This window comes from Myotis daubentonii, chromosome 3, assembly GCF_963259705.1.
Source record: "Myotis daubentonii chromosome 3, mMyoDau2.1, whole genome shotgun sequence".
Taxonomy (NCBI): Eukaryota; Metazoa; Chordata; class Mammalia; order Chiroptera; family Vespertilionidae; genus Myotis; species Myotis daubentonii.
Genome location: NC_081842.1, coordinates 1289383 through 1309252, shown reverse-complemented (window position 1 = coordinate 1309252; position 19870 = coordinate 1289383). Strand labels below are relative to the sequence as shown.

Sequence of the window (19870 nt, the reverse complement as noted above, 5' to 3'; positions counted from 1 at the left end):
GGGCTGTCCTGCTGTGACTGGCTCTTTTCACTGGGCATGATGCCCTCGAGGCTCCTCTGGGGTCAGGCCGTCCTCTTCTGGGCTGAGGGGCACTCTGTATGTATAGAGCACATTGGTCCCTCCGGCGAGTGTCTCCCAGGAGGGAGGCAAGAGGAGGTGTTCACGTGTGTGTCCAGATGGTTCTTGGTGAACACACGTGAAAACCTCTGGCAGAGCCTCCAGGCGAGGGGAGAGGCTGGAGGCCCGCCCAGGAGCCGGGAGGGGTGACACCTGGGATTCAGGAGGTCAGCGGCTGATGGCCAACCCGGGATGCCTCTAGTCTAGCTGCTGTCAATGGCGCCCTCTGTAGGTGAGAATCTGAATTTATGTCTTAGAAATGGTGATTGTACCTCATGACTTCCCCCGCCAAAATTTTTAAGGTGGTAAAATATATGTAACATAAAATTTACCACTTTAACCATTTCAGTGTACCAGTCACTGGCCGTCAGTACATTCACAGAGTCGTATCACCATCGCCGCCACCCATTTTCACCCGGGAGAACTGCAGTTCTACCCCTTCCACCGTAGTTCCCCATCCCCTCCCCAGTCCCCGGCAGCCACTCTCCCGTCTTCAGGACCTGGGCCACTCTAGGTGCCTCACAGAAGTGGGATCATACAGCCTTTGTCCTCCTGGGACTGGCTGTATTCACTTAACACAATGTCTTCAAGTGCCATCCACCTTGTAGCCGCTGTCAGATTCCCTCGCTTTTTCAGGCTGACTAATATGCCACTGCGTGGATAAGCTGCACCTCGTTTATCCACTCATCAACCGATGGACGCCGGGTTGCCCCTTCTCGTGGCTGTTGTGAATAAACGCTGCTATGAATCTGGGTGCACAAAGATATGTAAACATTTTTCATGATAATTTTCGAGGGAAAGCTTAAAGCTACCACCAAGAACACAAATCAACGTCCATTGAGAGGAATTCAGCACCAACAAAAGTGAGTTCTGATGAAGGGTGTGGAGCGGAGGTGCCCAACTTCCCAGCTCAGCGTGTCCTTGTGTCCCGGTGGTTTTTCACGGTGCCCCTGGGTAAAGGAAAATAAAACAGAAAAACAAAAGGCCTGAACTGTTATGTTCAGTAAATAGTTCCAGACACTTAATAAGGACTTATGTTCTAACAATTACATAGCTGTTTGACATAAAATACATGTAGAAAGAAAAGGTATTTTTATTTTATTCCTTAATATCCCAATTATTTACTAAGGGAGGGGGGTGCCCTATTGGGCATGTTGCAGTTTCTGCAACCTTAAATCAGATCAGCCAGCGCCACCTGCATTTCCACGGCAACCAGCGAAAGCCCAGCTCTGTGAAGCCGCGGCATCATCGAAGAGAGGCAGTCCAATCTGTGGAAAGTGGAGGGGAGAACGGAAGTGCCCAGCATTGTCCCAGTGTCGCCAAGCAAGCCAGGGACGTCCGGCGAGGAAAGATAACGGTCCCGCCGGCACTGGCACAGCTGCCCGTCCCAGGCAGGGGGAGAAACGGCGTCCCTCCCAAATCGAGGACTCACAAAGTCCTGGTGCTAACCCCCAGGCTGGAGGGGTCTGTGGCCATGCTGTGCCATCGACCGAGCACCATCCATTTCCTACTGATTTTTGGTACCGCTTTATTTTATTTTTTAATATATTTTTATTGATGTCAGAGAGGAAGGCAAAGGGAGGGAGAGATAGAAATGTCAATGATCAGAGAGAATCATGGATTGGCTGCCTCCTACAAGCCCCACACTGGGAATCGAGCCCGCAACCAGGGTATGTGCCCTGACCGGGAATTGAATTGTGACCTCTGGTTCATAGGTTGACCACTGAGCCACACCGGCCGAGCAGTGCCATTTTACTTTCTCATTAAACTTTGTTTCAGTGGGCCTCAAAAGTCTGCAACAGATTTTTTAGTCAAGATGTTTCCATTGCCCTAGCCGGCTTGGCTCCGTGGATAAAGAGTCAGCCTGCAGGCTGAGGGGTCCCAGGTTCGATTCCGGCCAAGGGCACAGGCCCGGGTTACAGGCTCGATCCCCAGTGGGGTGTGCAGGAGGCAGCCGATCAATGATTCTCTCTCATCATTGATGTTTCTCTCTCTCCCTCCTTCTCCCTTTCTCTATGAAATCAATAAAGAAATATATATTTTTTAAAAAAGATGTTTCCATTAAATAGTACTCATTTTAAAACTAATAATTTAAAACCTCTCTCTCTCTCTCTCTCTCACACACACACACACACACACACACACACACACACACACACAGGAACAGTCCATGCAGCGGTCACCAGCCGGTGGTCCGCAGACCGCTGTGGGTCCGTGAGGTCCGGAAGGTTGGCGACTGTTGGCAGAGAGCATTTTCCCTTCCTTCTGGATGCATTATTGCCCGTAACCAGTCTTTTATTATTATACTTAAACTAGTGGCCTGTGCACATTGAAAGGACATGAATTAGAAGAAATACTTTAATATCGCTATTCGCCTTTCTCTATAATAGAAGTGTCAACCAAACTCACCATCGACAATGACAGCTGGAAACACACGCGTGTGACTGGCTCCAGCGAGAGCTTTGTATGTATCATGCATGCATGAGTCAACGTTCATTTTTAGATTGCCAGTGCGCGTCATAGTACCGGCCGGTTGGTCGGACGGCCGGTCACTTGGCCTTTTATGTATAAAGCTGCCCCTGGAGACGAGCAGTTCTGAGACCTTCCTCCACTGCTGTTTTGTGTTGTGTCCCGAAGCTTTCCTACTTCCCTTTACTCTGTCCAAGGATTTCCCCTCTCAGGCTTGTGAGATTTAAAAACCACACGGATCCTCTGATTATCGAGGTCTAACTTGTTGCAGGTGTAGAACGTGGTCCCGTTGCTCTCCGCCGGCATTTCCTCCGGAATCACCACACTCTCACCTAAGCTGGCTCACGATTCACTGGGACATAACCACGTGCGGGGGAACCACTGAACACGCACCAGCCGGCGTTCCGGATCCATTTCTGCCTCCATTGTCCCCCAGAGCATCGATGCGCTTGCAAACACAGCGCTTTCCCCTCGAAGCCGTTTTCCTAGGTGCATCCTCCCCGCTCAGGGAGCCCCAGCCCTGGGCAGGGCTGGCTTCGCTGACCCCATTCAAAGGACGGGCTCTTGGGCATGGAGGCCCCGCACTGTCCGAACATCCCCCGACTCGCCGTTGCTCCTCTTCTCCCACCCGCGCGCCCTGCACGCCTCCGCGGGACACCTGGGGCGGAGGTCAGGCTGGTTCCGGCCGAGAGGCGCTATGGGTCCCGGTTAGGGGCGCCCGCACCCCCTCGGCCCAGGCGCCAGAGCGAGGACCTCCGCATCAGCCCACCCTCCAGCCAACCCGCAGGGCCCCGCCGGCCAGGCGTCCGCGGCGGCCAGCAGTTCGCCCGGCAAAACGATCGCTGAGTTGACGGTGCAGCTCCGACGCGTGCCCCGTGGGAGCGGAGGATCGGGGTTCTCCCCCTTCCCCGCCCCCCAGGACTCCAGAAACCGAGCCAGCGGGGACGGCAGCGACCGTGGGAACGCCGGACCCGCCTGCCGCCCGACCTCCCGCGCGCCCGCCCTTCCTTCCCACAGGCCCCGCCCCGTCTGCCCCGCCCTCCAAGACTCCGCCCCAATCCCCCGCCCTGCAGACCCCGCCCTCCGCAGGCCCGGCCCGTAAACAGCCAGGCCCCTCAGGCCCCGCCCCTCGACTGCCACGCCCCTCACGCCCCACCTCTAGTCCCCGCCTCTTCCGCCTGTCCCAACCTAGGCCCGCCTCTTCCGCCGGCCTTGCTTCCTGAGGCCCCGCCTCTTCCGGCAGCCCCGCCCCATCCTGCGCACGTGTGGACAAGTCTGGCGTCTGCTGCCAGAGCTTCCTGGAGCCTCGTCCTTGGTTGTGGACCCCGCGCGACCCCGCCCGCGCGGCATGGGGGTCCCCAAGAGGAAGGCCCGCGGCCCGGACGGCGCGGCTTCCCCCGTGGGCGCGGCCAAGCGGGCCCGCACGGAAGAGCTCACGGGCGTGCGCTTCAAGGCTCAGCTGCGGGACCCGCAGGGCGCGGGGCCGGGTGAGTGCGGGCGGCGGCGCGGAGATGTGCGTGCCGGGCGGCCGGGGGCCGGGGGTGGGGTGTCGCCGTGCCCGCAGCCCGTCCTTTCTGCGGCTTTGCGGGCGCCGCGGGCCAAAGCCCTCCCCCCGCGCCCCCCGTTTGCAGAAGGGAAACCGAGGCCGGCGGCTGGGCTCCAGGCCCGGCGGCCCCAGCTCTGCGCGCAGCGCTTCCCCTCTGGGCTGCCGGCGCCCCGAGGCCCGGCCGGTTTGAGTGACAGCTCCGGGCTGCACGCCTCCTGCCCGGCTGCAGCTCTAAAGCCCTTTGGCTGCGTTGTTAGGGACGCGAGCACGTGTAGTCATTCTCAGCAAGTAGCTGTCAGTCCGCCTGCGGTCCTCGCCCAGAGCCGCCCAGGGACCAGGTGACCGAGGTTGGACTGGCGGCCGAGGGAGCCCATTCCGCCATTCCACGTTCTGGAAAGTGTGCTGCCCTCCACGGCGCCACGTAACCCCGAGAAAGCGTGTAGGTTATGGGGGAACACGTAAACTCTGGAACGGTGTCAAAATAAAACTGACATTGCTTCTCCCAGGTTAAAGAAACGACTAGCTGAATGGCTTAGGATTATGAATTGCTGCAGGATAGCCTCAATTTCCAGTTTGTCGCCCACAGGTTGTGTTTTTCGTGGTTGATGCCTGAGCTGCTGGGCAGTGCTGGGAAGATGATGTCTGCGTCAGCACAGAGTTACCCGTGTCGTTTGTTCGTCCCTTTGTTCATGTTTTATGAGGAGCTACTATTTGCTAGGCTAGAGATAGATGGTGAGGGAAAATCAGACAGGGGCGCTGCCATTGTGAGCGTGCACACGGTCAAGTGCAGAAGGCAGGTATCAATCAATAAATCGCCCGGGAACGGTTTTGGGAGATCCAGGAAGGCTCCCGGAGGAGGTGGCTTTCAGCGAGGGGTAGGATGGGGCAGGGCAGGGGCAGGAGCCCTGTGGCAGAAGAAAGCATGTTTATTTAAAAGGTTGCGTCCATGTACGCACCGTGGTTTTGCTCAGAGAGCATCGTGTCGCTCAGGTGCAGCATTGGAACAGTTCCGGTGGGAACCCGGGCTGACGGGGTGGGTGCAGGTGGAATCGCTGGCAGGCCTGGCGGTGAGCGAAAGTGTGTATTTCCTGTGAGGCCGTGTCGGATGTGTGCTTGAATCTGGTCCCTGTCTTGGATTCTCTCTCCCTTTGCGGGTGTTCTCATAACTTCCTGTGATAGGCTCGCCCCACAGGGAGTGGCACGGGCAGGTGTTAGGGAGCTTTGTTTCATGCAGGCACGAGGGAAGGTGTTGCCCCAGCGTTACAGAGACAGTGTTGACATATGTGTAAGCCTGAGGTGTACAGGGCGATGGCTTGGCACATGCGTGTATCATGCAGTGACCACTTGAGGTCAGTGAGCACCGCCCTGCCGTCACACCGTTCCCTCTTTCGGTGGGGATAACATTTACAGTCTACTCTCTTAACTTTCAAGTACATGACACAGTGCTGTTAACTGCACTCGCCACGCTGTACCTTACGTCCCCAGGACTTACTCATCTTACAGCCGCGTGTTTGTACCCCAACCAACATCTCCCACGTCCGCCCCTCCCCACCCCCAGCAACCTCCGTTCTGTTTCTGTGAGTTCAGCTGTTTGGGTTCCACATGAGTGAGAGCACACATCACTTGTCTTTCTGTGTCTGATGTCACTGAAGACCCTCCCGTCATACATGTTGCAAAAGGCAGGGTTTCCTCGTTAAGGCTGGATAATTCTCCATCGTGTGTATATATGTGTATGTATAGCTGTATATAGATAAACGTAGGTATAGCACACTTCCTGTACTCATTCTCTGATTGTACTCATTCTCTTCTTGGGGTGGGAGGCAGAGCACCATGGGGTTGCATTGGTGAAGACCATGGTGCTCAGGACTGGATCGGCGTGCGATCAGCCAGGACCCTGAAGGAGAAGGGTTTGCCGGGTGGGCAGTCCCCAGGCCTCCCTGGCGACAGAGAGGAGGCAGTGTCGTTACTGATCCCACCCCCACATGGCTGCTCTGTCCACCTCGGTCAGCGCAGCTCCCACCGCCCTGCGCTCCTGCCGCCGCTGCGATGGTTCCGAGGGAGACCGACCTTGTTGACACATGCGTGTGCCCGTTTCAGCCTTGGAAGCGTTCGTGGCTGCCGCCAAGCAGCTGCCGCGGGAGGGCGTGTACGACGTGGTGGAAGGCTACGTCAAGATCTCCGTGGAGTGCGCCGAGGTGTTCCAGCTGCTGAGCGGGGAGCGGCCCCCCGAGAGCGAGGTAGGTCTCTCCTGACGGCCTGTGCAGCGGCGGTCGTGTCCACTCGAGGAAGAGGCTGCGATGCAGATTTCCAAGGCGCGACCCGCCTTCTGCAGAGAGGGGTGCCTGGCCCCGTGCTGGGGGGACGCGTGCATTTTTGCGTCATGACCTTAGGAAGCATTTTAGGGGAAACACGAACTTCTTATCGGTGAATAACAGCAGAAGGGAGGGTCACAGATTCTTCATCCAGATGTGCTGGGTTCCAGGGGGTTTGTTTTAGCAAAGGGGACATCGGTAGAAATTGCTTTGTGGTTCCTGGGAGGCTCAGAACCAGGTGTTGAGGGGCCCACTGCATCTCGTGGGGAGGGGCGATGGCGTAGACCCGACCTGCCCAGCAGTGAGGCCCAGGCGTGGCTAGAAATTTCTCTCCTCACGTCACCGTCACCTGGTGTGGCTGTAAGCAAGCAATTCTCTACGTAGCTCGGTCGTGGGAATAAGACGGATTCCGCCGGGGCCTGGGGCGCCCGCTAAGCTGCCGCCTTCCGCCTCAGCTCAGGGCCTGGGAGGCCTCGTCCTGGAGTGCCTGGCTGAGCCAGGGCAGGTCTGGGGGGAGAAACGAGCAGGTCCGTAGCGTCACTCCCTCCTCCCAGGTGCTGTTGGTATTTCAAGCTCTCGAGGCCATCTTGCTGCGGACGGCGAGCGACCTTTCCCATTTGCACGTCGTGGGGACCAACATCGTGAAGAAGCTGCTGAATAACCACATGAAGCTCATCTGTGAGGCCCTGTACGCCTCGGGGTACAGGTGAGGGGCCTCCGCGTGGCGGGACCAGCTCAGGCTGCCACTGTCCGGCTCCCCACGAGCGCACGTGGCCTTTCCTCCTCTCATGACGTGGAGCCTGCGGCCGCGGCTCTACCCCTCCTGCTGGTGGCCCCTCGCTCTCTCGACTCCTCCGACCGGGTCCCTCTCACTCCCGCCTGCTCTCCTTGCACCCCGGGGACACTGTGACACCCTCCTGTGGCCTGGTCACGGGCTCTCTTCCTGTGCCTCAGAGCTTTGCAGAGGTTCTCAGGGGCCTTTGTGCTGTCCTCATCCCTGTCGCCGTCTCCCTCCCGCCATAGAGGAAATGCCCACTTGTGCCCACTTTGCACAGCTGTGCACTCCACTCCCTGCTCCCATCACTCTGCGACTCTCCCGCCACCAGAGCACCAAGTGCAGGCGGCGGGGCCTCGGCTGCCTCACCTGGTGCACCTGGTGCCCACATGGCCTGGTGCACGGTGGGTGGGTGCTCAGTAAACGGGTCCGGGTGCCTGTGGAGGGGCGATGGCACTGCGGGGGGGTCCCCTGTGCCTGGAGGGCCCTCTGCCCACGGAGGCAGCTGGGTGGGCTCGCCCGCCGTGACGCCTTACTGCACAGAGAGGGGCCGTCTTTCTGGCTCCCATTGCGTATTCCTGGGTCCTCCTCAGACTCAGTTATGATTTTTTTTTTTTTAAGAAAGAAAGCGCGTCCGCATATCTGCTTTCCCCCTCCTCTGGTTTGGGGGACAGCAAGCCACAGCGGTGTGGGTGTCCCGTGCGTCTGATCTCCCCATTGTCCCCGTGCAGGGTGGCCCGAGCCTGCCTCAGCCTGATGACCGCCATGGTGACCCAGGGCCCCGAGGCCGCCAGGGACGTCTGCAGCCTTTTCGATCTGAATAAAAAGACCTTGTACGCCCTGGTGACCAAGAGGGATTCCAAGGTGAGCCCCTGCCTCTCCTGCCTCCCGCGTGAGTCCTTTCCCCTCAGAGAGCGGGCGGGTGTTTGTCCATCCCTCTCCGGCCTCGGTCCTCACACGCCTGGAGTCAGGCCTCTGTGTGGAGGGGCAGGCAGGCCTGGCTCCTGGCTGCAGGGGGCATGGGGGTATGGGGGAGGGCAGGCCTGGCTCCTGGCTGCAGGGGGGAACGGGGGAGGGCAGGCCTGGCTCCTGGCTGCAGGGGGACATAGGGAGGGCGGGCCTGGCTCCTGGCTGCAGGGGGCATGGGGGAATGGGGGAGGGCAGGCCTGGCTCCTGGCCGCAGGGGGCCTGTCACAGGCAGAGCAGAATGACGGGGCCTCTGAGGGCAGCTTCTGTGGGCTGAGTGTCACAGTGCTTCCTGCCGTGGGGGTGACTTAGCTCGTGAGCAAATGAAATCATCTCCGTGGCCTTGGCATGGACCCTGTGGGAGGAAACCCCTGGAAGGTGAGGCAGTGACGTTCTCAGAGAGACGCCTGTGGCTTTTTAACGTTTCTTGTGCCTCCCAAGTGCGTCTCGTAACGAGAAGGAGCCGATTCTTCCAGAGAGAATGGAAGCGCGGCTGGGGGTGTCGGGGCTGTTAGCCAGACGTTCCCGGGAGGCCCTGGAGTGTCCCCTGGGCGTGGGCGGTGCCGCAGGAGAAGGCACCAGTCTGCGGGTTCGGGGTGCAGGTCGGCCCCTCCGAGTGACAGGCCCACGCTCCCTGCTGGCGCCCCGGAGCCCGGCAGCCAGAAGTGGGTTCTGCACCCCGTCCTGCGTGGGGAGCAGCCCAGGGGTTTTAGATGTGACCTTGGGCGGGAGGGTGCGGGCGCTGCTTCTGGGGGTGAGGATGCACGTGACCTGTCCTGTGTCCCAGGGCGTGCACGACGTCCGGCTGGCCTACATCCAGTTCGCGCTGTCCTTCCTGATCGCCGGCGACGACAGCACCGTGGTGCAGGTGCTGGAGCTGAAAGGTGGGTGTGCCCTGCGCAGCGGCCCCTCTGCCCGGAGCTTCCCCACGAAGCACTGCTTCCGGGTCAGCAGGAGGCTGCTGCCTCGGCCTGCGGGACACGAGAGGGAAGGGTGGGGTTTCCTGGTGCGATCAGTGCGAACCCGGGCGCTCCGGCTGCGGGGCTGCGTGCTGGGCGGTGCACGTGGCACAACCTGCAAACGGGCCCTGTGCCAGGTCACCGTCCGCCGCCTGCTCTCCCGAGTCCCAGCGCTTAGTCACTGTGCCTGGCGTCACCCCGATATCGGTGCTAGAGCTCCTGGGAACCCGCTGGCCCCGGTGGCTGCCTCCCTCCAGGTGGCGGTGGCGTGTGGCTGTAGGGCCCTGCCTCATAGGAGACTCAGCAGGACAGTGAGCGCAGCACTGGACCCACGGTCCTGGGCCACGCTCAGTGGGACCCCGGGGTGCAGCCCTGTCTGCGGGGAGGCCATGCCTCTCAGGATGGAGCTGGGGTCCCATCGGCACTGCTGTGGTGCGGGCTGGGCAGGGTGCGCTTCAGTTCCTGCGGGCATTGGCTGGGCGCAGCGGAACTCTTAGAATGTTGGGTGCAGCCAGGCCATGTCCGCTCGCTTGTCCTAGGGAGTGACGGAGGGTGCGAGGGGGGGTTTGTTAGGAGCCGTCCTCCCGTCAGCTGAGAGTTAGCCCTCTCACCGCAGGCCTTGGGGAGCACGGAGGACGGCTGGGTGGGGAGCAGCTGCCGCAGCGAGGGGGGCGTTACTCACATCAGGCTTGCTGACCGCCTGTGATGGGACACGTTCAGTTAGGAAACGGTGTGTGTGACCATTTCACTGAAGTTAAACATCACAGAGTGCGGCTCCCCCAGCGGTGAGCAGGCGGCTGGGAACCCAGGGTCAGTAGTGTTAACCCGAACCTCTGGCTGCGGTGTTAACGCTCGATTCTGACCCCGTCCTGTGGTGTGCCTGGTGTTTCCTGGTTTTCCTTTCTCTGAGGAGAATGGGTCTGCTCTCAGAACTCTGTGCTCGGGAAGCATGTGCAGAGCGAGGGGGCTGTAAAAGCTTCCGCACCGGTGCTGCCCAGTCCCTGGGGTCACAGGCACCCCAAGTTCTACCACCACTCAGTGAAATGACCACCATCACTTTAAAGCAGGGGTCCTCAAACCTTTTAAACGGGGGGCCAGTTCACTGTCCCTCAGACCGTTGGAGGGCCGGACTACAGTTGTTTTTTTTGTTGTTGTTTTTTAAAATATATTTTATTGATTTTTTACAGAGAGGAAGGGAGAAGGATAGAGAGTCAGAAACATCGATCAGCTGCCTCCTGCACATCCCCCAGTGGGGATGTGCCCGCAACCCAGGTACATGCCCTTGACCGGAACCGAACCTGGGACCTTTCAGTCTGCAGACCGACGCTCTATCCACTGAGCCAAACCGGTTTCGGCTGGACTACAATTTAAAAAAAAACTATGAACAAATTCCTATGCACACTGCACATACCTTATTTTGAAGCAAAAAAACAAAACGGGAACGAATACAATATTTGTATTTGCATGTGGCCCGCGGGCCGTAGTTTGAAGACCCCTGCTTTAAAGACACCTCTGAGCAAGTCTAAGCAAAGAGAATTATGGGAAACGGTCACAGCGTATGTCGTCTTTGGAAAGGTCGACGAAGTTAATTCTCTGCAGGGAACGTGGGAAAGGGGAAGCAGACAGGACGCGGAGCCGCCGAGGCTCTGGTTCTGGCGGGAGAAGGGACCCCGCGTCGCGGAAGTGGCCGCTGCCTGATTAAAGGCAGAACTTTAAAGAAGAACCTGGGGCCTTGTCTGCTGTGCACGTGGGAGGTGTGTGCTCTCGGCTCTCGTGTCGGAACGCAGGCTCACTGCTCCACCTTCCTTTCAGAGTTCATCCCCTGCATCTTCGCCTCGGGCGTCAAGGAGGATCGGATTTCCACGGTCGAGATGCTGTTGTCCACGCTGCAGACAAAGGTGCGCGTCTGGCACCCACGCCTGCCCTTCGCTTCGTGTCCTCGTGTTTCACGGGCCTCGGTGGCCAGCCTCAGCTACCGAGGTGGCCGCGGGGTGGAGGGAGCCGTTTCCTGGGCAGAGCGGTGCTGGGGACGCAGCCCTGAGGGTCGGGCTGAGCAGCACGGAGATGAGGCGGAGAGAAGCTGCGGGCACCGTCCCGGGAAGCCGGTTGCTGGGAGCCATGGTGGGGGCTGTGCCGTCCGCATGTCTGTCTTTTACAAGCATCGCAGGGGAATGGTAAAGCCTGCTGCACGGTCAGTCAGAAAAACCCTCCCCCCAGAGAGGTTGGAGGCCGTGGACTGGGAGTCCGGGTAGAAATGGCGATGGGCGTAGCGTGGGCCTCCCAGCGGTCCTCCCCGCGGTCTCCCCCGGGCATCTGGCGGTGTCTGGAGGCGTGCTTGTCAGAACTGGGGGCTGCAGCTCTGTCCAGCGGTCGAGCGGGGGCGCTGCTCTTCACCCCCAGTCAGGCCGGCGGCGGGCCCCAGTGCCAGGGTGCTGCGCTGGGGAGCCCTGGTTTAAAGTCGTCCGAGTAGAGATGCAGGGTTTCCCCTGCCACACTGGTGTCGGCTTAAAACTGTGTTTCGTTCTAGCGAAGACGCTCTGAGTTGGGGGCGGGGATATTAGTGACTTGCGCTTTTTCTTCATATTCTCTTCGTAAAAAATATATTTTTTTATTGATTTCAGAGAGGAAGGGAGAGGGGGAGAGAGAGAGAAACATCAGTGATGAGAGAGAATCCTAGATCAGCTGCCTTCTGCACGCCCCCCACTGGGGATTGGGCCTGCAGCCCGGGATCACTCTGTGACCTATGACCGGGCGCACGGGTCACTCTGGCCAGGCTTGTTCCCTTTTTTTGGCCAAATATTTTGTCATAAGCCTACATCACCTTTATAACGACAGATGCAACGAACACTCTTACGAACGGAATCCCTTGACATTGCTTTGTTTCACTGTGTCCAGGTGGTTCACAATAAAAGTATCACAAAAACCCAGAAGGTCCGTTTCTTCACCGGGCAGCTGCTGACCCACATCGCGTCTCTCTACAGCTGGAACGGGAGTGTCGACGTGGACCTGGGACCCCCCGAGGTGCGTCGCTGTGCGTGGCCTTGCAGCCAGACACTGATGGCGGAGCTCTCACCTGCCTATGCCGTGCCTTTCCCTCGGACCGGCTTTCTTTTGGCTTTTGCTTATGTTAGTTTTCTACGTAGATTCAATATGATTTTTAAAGTTTTTTTGTTACAGTAAGATTTTTCCCCCCTACTCTAAGGTGTCATGATACTACATTTTTTTTAAAAAGACTTTTTATTAGTCCTAGCCAATTTTGCCCAGTGGATAGAACATCGGCCTACAGACTAAAGGGTCCCAGGTTCGATTCTGGTCAAGGGCACATGCCCGGGTTGTGGGCTCCATCCCCAGTAGGGGGCGTGTAGGAGGCAGCCGATCAATGATTCTCTCTCATCATTGGTGTTTCTATCTCTCTCTCCCTCTCCCTTCCTGTCTGGAATAAAAAATGTATTAAAAAAAGATTTATTATTTTGTAGAGAGAGAGGAAGGGAGAGAGAAACATCAATGATGAGAGAGAATCGTTGATCGGCTGCCTCCTGCACGCCCCCTACCCGGGCATGTGCCCTGATGGGAATCGAACTTCGACCTCCTGGTGCATGGGATGACGCCCAATCACTGAGCCGCGCCGGCCAGGGCTGAACTTTACTTTTGTAACGAGAAAACTTCCCCTCAGCGGAGTGACACCTGAATGTCCCGCGGTGCTCGCCCAGGAGAATCGTAGGCTCGCGCCGGCTCTGCCTCCTCTCACCCGCCTCTTCGTTTCCTTCCATTCTTTTCAAATCCTGCTTTTGGAGCCCCAAGGCTGGCTGCTGTCACTCAGACCCTCAGCAGCGGGAAGCGGCCGCCCTCGCCTGCGTGTGCGCTCTGGCCGCCGTCACTGACGTGTGAACGGGCACAGCTGCTCACGGGGCCGAGGCAGGTCTCTCTCATTCTGAGACCGCTGGGGGCCCTTGTGAACCGGGACTTGGCCGAGTGGTGAAGGCTGCGACTTTTGGGGACTTAATAGTTACCCCAGAGCCCGTTTCCTGCCTTTCCTCTCCGACTCCCGGGCCTCTGGTGGGGAAGGTGTCCTTGCGTGCCATTGCCGGGAGCCTCAGCTCCACAGAACACTCCCAAGTGTGGAATTCTGTTGAAAAGAGCAAGGGAAGTGAGGTCATTCTTCAGTTTGTTTAAGCCACAGGTTTAAACGTGCCCCTCCAGGAGAGCTTTTCCATGTGGATTGGTGTTTGTTTCCTTATTTTTTTTTAATGGTGCCGAGTGTTTACGTTGAAGTGTTTCCCGAGCTGCCCTGGGTCCCTAAGGTCTCTCCTGGGCTGTCACTGAATTCTTCACCCTCCCAGGCTTCTGCCGAGGACGCAGGGAGGGGCCTGGTGCGGGAGCGCGTCCACCGCTTCCTGACGGACCTCTGCTGCTCGCTCAAGCACGGCATCAACTTCTACGACGCGTCCTTGGGGACCTCCGGCAGGTGAGTGTCGCTCCCGGAGCCCGGGGTGTCCTCAGGGGCCACCACCAGGGACTGCGCGAGCGCTAGAGGGGCATCGTGCTGGGCAGGACGGGAAGGGAACCCTGCCTGACCCGGTTCCCCGTGAGAGTTAGAGCCGAGCCTTCCAGCCTGTGCCTCCCTCCGGGAACAGGTCTCAGGCACCTGCCACCAGGGAGGGGCCGCCTGCTTCCTCGGGGCGGGGCCTGACACTCGGGCGTGATTCGTCCTCCCCCTGGCTGCCCGGAGTGGGCCTCGCCGGCCTCCCGAGGGTGGCATTGCTGCTCAGGTTAGCAGAGGGGCCGGGTCAGTCCCGCTGTGAGTGGCAGGGCTCAGGCCGGACCCCAGGAGGTCTGGTTCCACGGTCACCGTCATCGCCGCTCCCCTAAGACGGCGGCTGACCAGCGAGGCTTGCCTCCACCCGGCTTCATTCCCCGATTATGCTGTTTCACACAGCAGTCCACAGCGGGGCTCGATCTGTTCCTGGAGGCTTTGTAGCTCGGTCGCTGTCAGGCACGTTCGTGGTGTTGCTGTAGCAGCAAGTGCCGCTGCTAGACACGGTCCTCAGCTGTTTCTTTCTGGGACAGTGAGCGTATCGACATGTGGTCTCCGTGGGGACTGCTGGTTCTCAGCCCTGGCGTTCTCTCACGGGGAGGAGGGCTGTGTGGTTTAGTTTTAGCCATCAGGGAGGGGGCACACAGTGGGACTGTCCTCCCTGCCCTCACTTGGGCCTCGTTTTGATTCTGAGTGTTCGGATCGAACTTGCCCCAGCGTTTCTTTTTCTCAGCAGTCAGGACAGCTCAGTCTCCTCCAGTGCTGGAGCAGGGCTTACAGTCTAATGTGACACAGTCCATGCCTCAGTCACACACTGTCCCCCGAGGAGATCCGTAAGCTCCATCAGCGGTCGCCAACCGGGGCTCCGCGGACCACTGGCGGTCCGTGACGTCCGAGAGCTTGGCGACCGCTGAGCTAGCTGGTCATTAAAGGAGCACGCTGAGTCAGCGTGTGGGTCCGTCTAAGTAAGCGGTGGTTTACACACGTTTTTTGAAGCCACGGCAAAATGCTTGTGCTTCCGGGAGAGGCAGGGAGTTTGGCGTGTGGGGGCCTTAGCGGGAAGCCTGAAGAGAGCTAGAGTGAGGGTCCCACCAGCCCTCGATGCCGGGGTCTCCGTGCCGGCGCCTGCCTCAGGAAGGCCTTCCCGCGTCCCTGTCCTTCCCGGCTCTGCCCCCCCCCCCGCGTGTTGGTTGACTGCTTGTCTGTTACCTGGTGGGTGAGGGTGAGAACAGGCTGCTCTGCAGAGCCCGGCGCGTTGTGGTGCCTGGTGACGGCGAGGGCCGCGGCGTGGACAGGCCGGCAGCTTGCGCTCCGGGACCGAGGGACTGCGCTCTGGGTCTGGCGGCCACACCGTCTGTGGGCCCCGACCGCTCAGCGGTGCCCTTGCAGGAGGGAGGCAGCAGGACATGAACAGGCGCTTACCTGCCTGTGGCTTTCACTCCTTTCTGTCCCGTGGCTGTGGGCGTGGTCATTTCGTCTGGATTTCATTCCTTCATGTGACCGCGCAGCACAAACTATGTTTTCCTTATGAAATTTTCATGTTAAAGATTTTAAGCTTTTAAAAGGATGGCTTTCTGATCAAAATTATTTGTATTTAATTTTTGAAAAGTGTTGACTGCATGTAAAGCTGCCCTGTGGCACCTCAGACGTGGTGGGCACCAGACAGGGAGGGCCTGGAGGGCTGCAGGGAGGCGGGTGGCGGGCGAGGCTGGGACTCCTCCGCTGACCCTCCTCCTCTGCAGAGGAGGGAACCTGACGCTCCTGCACTTCCTGTTGGGCTTGAGAACGGCCCCAGACGACGAGCTGGTGGCCGAGCTGGTGGTGAGCATCCTGAGGGTGTGCCCGGACCTGCTGCACAAGTACTTCAAGGAGGTCACGTTCTCCTTCCTGCCCCGAGCGAAGGCCACGTGGGCCAACAACGTCAAGCTGCTGCACAAGGTGAGGCGGCGGAGCTGGGCGTCTGCGGGTGGGCCCGCGGCGGATCGGGCGGCCGGGAGAGGGTGACGGTGACCCGCCGAGTGTGAGATGTAGGTCACGCAGCTGCGGCCCTTCTCCACGGCTCCTGTTCACCGAGCTCAGCCGTGGCTCAGCCTGAGTCCGTGGAGCCAGTTTTATCCTCTTCACCCCGATTTTCAGGCAGCGAGAGTCTGTGAGCTGCAGCAGAGTTGGGCTGGGATGAGGGAAATGTCCCTGTTGTAGGGTAGTGTTTAAGCTCTGCTGTCTCAGGGACTTAGAACAACTGGAAATGGGCTGTGGATGCTCCGTTGCTTTGAGTGGATATAAATTTCCTTCTGATCAAAGATGTTAATTAACACCCCTCGTCTACCAGTGCAGTCCTACTGCACACCCCTCGGCAGGTCCCCCCCCCCCCTTCCTTCTCTCTCTCCTTTACGGCCTACATGCTGCTGAAATGCCTGGGCTGGTTTGCTTCTGCCTCGACCTGGGCAGGATATCCTTTTGTTCTCCTCTTCTCCACGTGTCCCGAGGGCTGTGTGCAGACCCCGTGTCTGCCCTGTGGGGCGCTGCTCTGGGTGGCTCCCGGGAAGGGGCGGGGCAGGTGCAGGCTTTCCAGGCCTGGGTGAGAGTCCTCGTCTCTAGCCGGTGTCCCGAAGGAAATTACTTAACTTCACTGGAGTCTCATTTTTTTCTATCTGTAAACCTTTTTTTAAAAATAGTAATTATTTTTTTATTGATTTCAGAGAGGAAGGGAGAGGGAGAGATAGAGGCATCAATGATGAGAGAGAATCATCGATGGGCTGCCTCCTGCACGCCCCACACTGGGGATGGAGCCGACAACCCGGGCCTGTGCCCTGACCGGGAAATGAACCGTGACCTTCTGGTTCATAGGACAATGCCCCACCACTGAGCCACGCCAGTTGGCCTCTGAAAACATTTTTATTTTCATATAAGAGATCCCTGCCCTGTGGGGTTGTCAGGACGCACGGAGAGGTCACATCACCTGCCGGGTGCCCCTAGCGCTGCCCTTGCTGAGTGACCGCTGGTGCTGGCCTGGCTCGTCCCTGCTCACGGCCGGCCTGGTGCCTGCTTCCCTCCCACGTGGACGGGGGCCACTCCTCCGAGCCTGGGGCCGGATCACGCTCACTGTCACTGGCCCAGCTGTCGGGTGCCGGCGACCAGCCTCAGGGGTGAAACTTACCTCCGCACCCCTCATCTTTCTCTTCGTCACAGATCTACGAGGCCCAGCCGGACGTTTCCCGGGCGTTTCAGACCCGAGAGTTCATCCCCTTGTCCCGGCTGCTGGCCATGGTGATGGTGACCACCGTGCCCCCAGTGTGCAACAAGATCATGTTCACCCAGGCACTGAATGTGAGTGCTCGCCTCGCTTCTAGAACGTTCTCCTGCTCATCCACTGGCTCTGCGGGATGTGCTGGACTCTGACTCGTCAGGGAGCCTCGGAGGCTCTCCATGTGTCCACCCACCTGGGGAGGGGGCATTCCTGCCAGGGCCAGGCGATGGCTGCCCTGTCCCTGCTCGAGTGGGAGGTCTGTGCCCAGTGCAGCTCGGGCTGGGAGGTCTGTGCCCAGTGCAGCCCCGGGCTGGGAGGTCTGTGCCCAGTGCAGCCCTGGGCTGAGAGGTCTGTGCCCAGTGCAGCCCTGGGCTGGGAGGTCTGTGCCTGGTGCAGCTCGGGCTGGGAGGTCTGTGCACAGTGCAGCCCTGGCTGGGAGTCTGTGCCCGGTGCAGCCCCCGGCTGAGAGGTCTGTGCCCAGTGCAGCCCCGGCTGGGAGTCTGTGCCCGGTGCAGCTCGGGCTGGGAGGTCTGTGCCCGGTGCAGCCCCCGGCTGGGAGGTCTGTGCCCGGTGCAGCTCGGGCTGGGAGGTCTGTGCCCGGTGCAGCCCCCGGCTGAGAGGTCTGTGCCCAGTGCAGCCCCGGCTGGGAGTCTGTGCCCGGTGCAGCTCGGGCTGGGAGGTCTGTGCCCGGTGCAGCCCCCGGCTGGGAGTCTGTGCCCGGTGCAGCCCCCGGCTGAGAGGTCTGTGCCCAGTGCAGCCCCGGCTGGGAGGTCTGTGCCCGGTGCAGCCCCCGGCTAGGAGGTCTGTGCCCGGTGCAGCCCCCGGCTGGGAGGTCTGTGCCCGGTGCAGCTCGGGCTGGGAGGTCTGTGCCCGGTGCAGCCCCCGGCTAGGAGGTCTGTGCCCAGTGCAGCCCCGGCTGGGAGTCTGTGCCCGGTGCAGCCCCGGGCTGAGAGGTCTGTGCCCGGTGCAGCCCTGGCTGGGAGGTCTGTGCCTGTCACCGTGCAGCCCAAGGACCTTATGGGTTTGACTTTCCTTCCTAGTTGGACAGCAAGTCGGTGAGGCACACGGCCCTGGCCCTGCTCTTGTTCATTCTGAAGAGAGCACTGAAGACCATTGACTTCTGCCTGAGCAGCGAGGCCTGGCAGGGGCCCGGCGTGTACACGGCCGCGATGATGGAGGACTTTGTGCGGCTCTTCCGAGAGGCCCTGAGCAAGGTAGGCCTGGGGCCCGGCGTGGGCGGGGCATGTCCAGGGCTTTCCATGGGACGTCCAGGTCAGCGCCCAGCTGGGAGGCCATCTCGGGAGCTCAGGTGGATGCGAAGTGAAGGGGTCTGTGTCCCTAGGGCCTGAGTCCCTCCAGGAGCCGGCGTGCCCGCCCTCCCCCAGGCTGCACGCGCACAAGGTGCGGCCGCTCGAAGCCCCTCTCGCTGCCCCCTCCCCGCGGGTCGGAAGGCACGGCCTGAAACTGGCCGCTGCCTGAGCGAGGTCGCCCTGGGCAGGTCCCCCGTGGTCACGGACAGGTCTGTTCCCAGGGCCTCGCTCGGGGACTGAGCCTAAGGGCTGCAGGGCCAGCCCTTGTGTTTCGCCGAGTCCTGGCGCGCGCGGCTCTGGGCGTCCTGCCTCGGCTGGGGGGCGATTGCTCCCACCCCGTTCTGTGCGTCGCTCTCACGGGACCCCCTCTCTCTGTTCCCCTTCTAGGTCTTTCCAGACTTGAACACTGTCGTGTGGGTCTGGCAGTCCCTTCGGAAGCAGGACACCAGAGAGGGGGACGAGCAGGGACGGAAGCAGGACAGCAGGGCTCCCACCGGTGAGGCTGCCCTGGGCGGTGAGGGCTCGCGGGGTCGCTGCCTGCGGACGGCGGGGAGGGCCCGTGTCCTCGCTCAGCGGGCAGCGTTAGAGCGCATCGTGCGTGGACTCTGACGTGTGTCACGCTGTGCGCTCCACACGCTCGGTCTGAGGACCTGGGCCCGGGGTGTCCGGGGCTGGGCCGTCAGTGGCGGGCGGGTGCCTCGTGCTGTGCAGGGGGAGGTCGTTGCGTGGACCCCGGGGATAAGATGCTGTGACTCGGCCCTTGTTAGCCGGGCGCTGGGCTCTGTTTTTCACGTCTGTGTCCTGTGAACCCTCATGGCGGCCCCACTGCTGTGTCCCCCCCCTCCTCTCCCCCCTTCCCCCCTCCCCTCCCGCGCCCGCCCCCGGCAAAAGGCACCAAAGCTCAGACAGTGCTCTGACCTGTCCAGGTCGCAGCGTGGAAATGGGGGTAAACCCGGCTGTTCGAGCAGCTCGACCTTGAGCACGGGGCCCTGCAGTCGCGTCCGTGGGTCTGTCCGCGGGCTCGGTGCTCAGCGCGCAGTTGACGGCGGTGGGTCGTGGGCCGTGCCGACTGGTTGCCGAAGGAGGACAAAGCCGGTGTTTCCTAACAAAGCTTTCGTTTTGGTTCAGACGACGCGGAAACCATTCTTCTGAAGGCCGTCCTGCTGCAGGTCATCTGCCTCTACCAGCGGGTGGTCCCGCATGTGGTCACGCAGTACAACTTCGACTTCAGCAAGCTCCTGCGGGGTGCGCCTCCCCCCCCCCACCCGCCCCCGCTGTGCCTGCCGGTCTCACCACCCCCACCCCCCACCCCCGTTCCTGCCAGTCTCACAACTCTCCCCACTCGGGCATCACAGGCGTCAGCAAGGACCCATGGGACACTCAGGACAAAGCCTCTTTCAGGGGGTGTGGGCCCTGGGAGGGCGCCGTTCCCGCCCCTTCCGCCCCGGCCTCTGATATCATTGCTCACCCTCATGATCGCCCTCACCTGTGCGGCGGTGCACACCCACTTGTGAACGTGACTCACCCTCTGGTCGCGTTTCCTCGAGGGGGGAGTTTGGTAAGATCACTGTATCAGGAGCCTCTAGGACAGCCGTGGGCCCGCGGGCCGCATCCGTAGTGTGCCCACGGCTGCTC

The 19870-nt window shown here is 60.3% G+C and overlaps 1 protein-coding gene across 3 annotated transcripts in view; it reads left to right on the top strand.

Moving 5' to 3' along the window:
- The first annotated feature begins 3736 nt into the window (after positions 1 to 3736).
- The window catches only part of URB1 (URB1 ribosome biogenesis homolog), a 42943-nt gene continuing 26809 nt past the window's right edge, over positions 3737 to 19870 (top strand). Inside the window, exons 1-13 of one of the 3 annotated variants that reach the window (XM_059686317.1) lie at positions 3737 to 4073; positions 6230 to 6369; positions 6999 to 7150; positions 7951 to 8083; positions 8973 to 9069; positions 10957 to 11042; positions 12040 to 12165; positions 13485 to 13609; positions 15421 to 15616; positions 16868 to 17005; positions 17966 to 18139; positions 18623 to 18749; positions 19364 to 19480. In XM_059686317.1, the coding sequence (XP_059542300.1) occupies positions 3935 to 4073; positions 6230 to 6369; positions 6999 to 7150; positions 7951 to 8083; positions 8973 to 9069; positions 10957 to 11042; positions 12040 to 12165; positions 13485 to 13609; positions 15421 to 15616; positions 16868 to 17005; positions 17966 to 18139; positions 18623 to 18749; positions 19364 to 19480 (1750 nt within the window). In that variant the 5' untranslated portion in view covers positions 3737 to 3934. The remainder of the gene's footprint in view (positions 4074 to 6229; positions 6370 to 6998; positions 7151 to 7950; positions 8084 to 8972; positions 9070 to 10956; positions 11043 to 12039; positions 12166 to 13484; positions 13610 to 15420; positions 15617 to 16867; positions 17006 to 17965; positions 18140 to 18622; positions 18750 to 19363; positions 19481 to 19870) is intronic. The other 2 variants (XM_059686316.1, XM_059686315.1) reach the window with 2 other exon arrangements.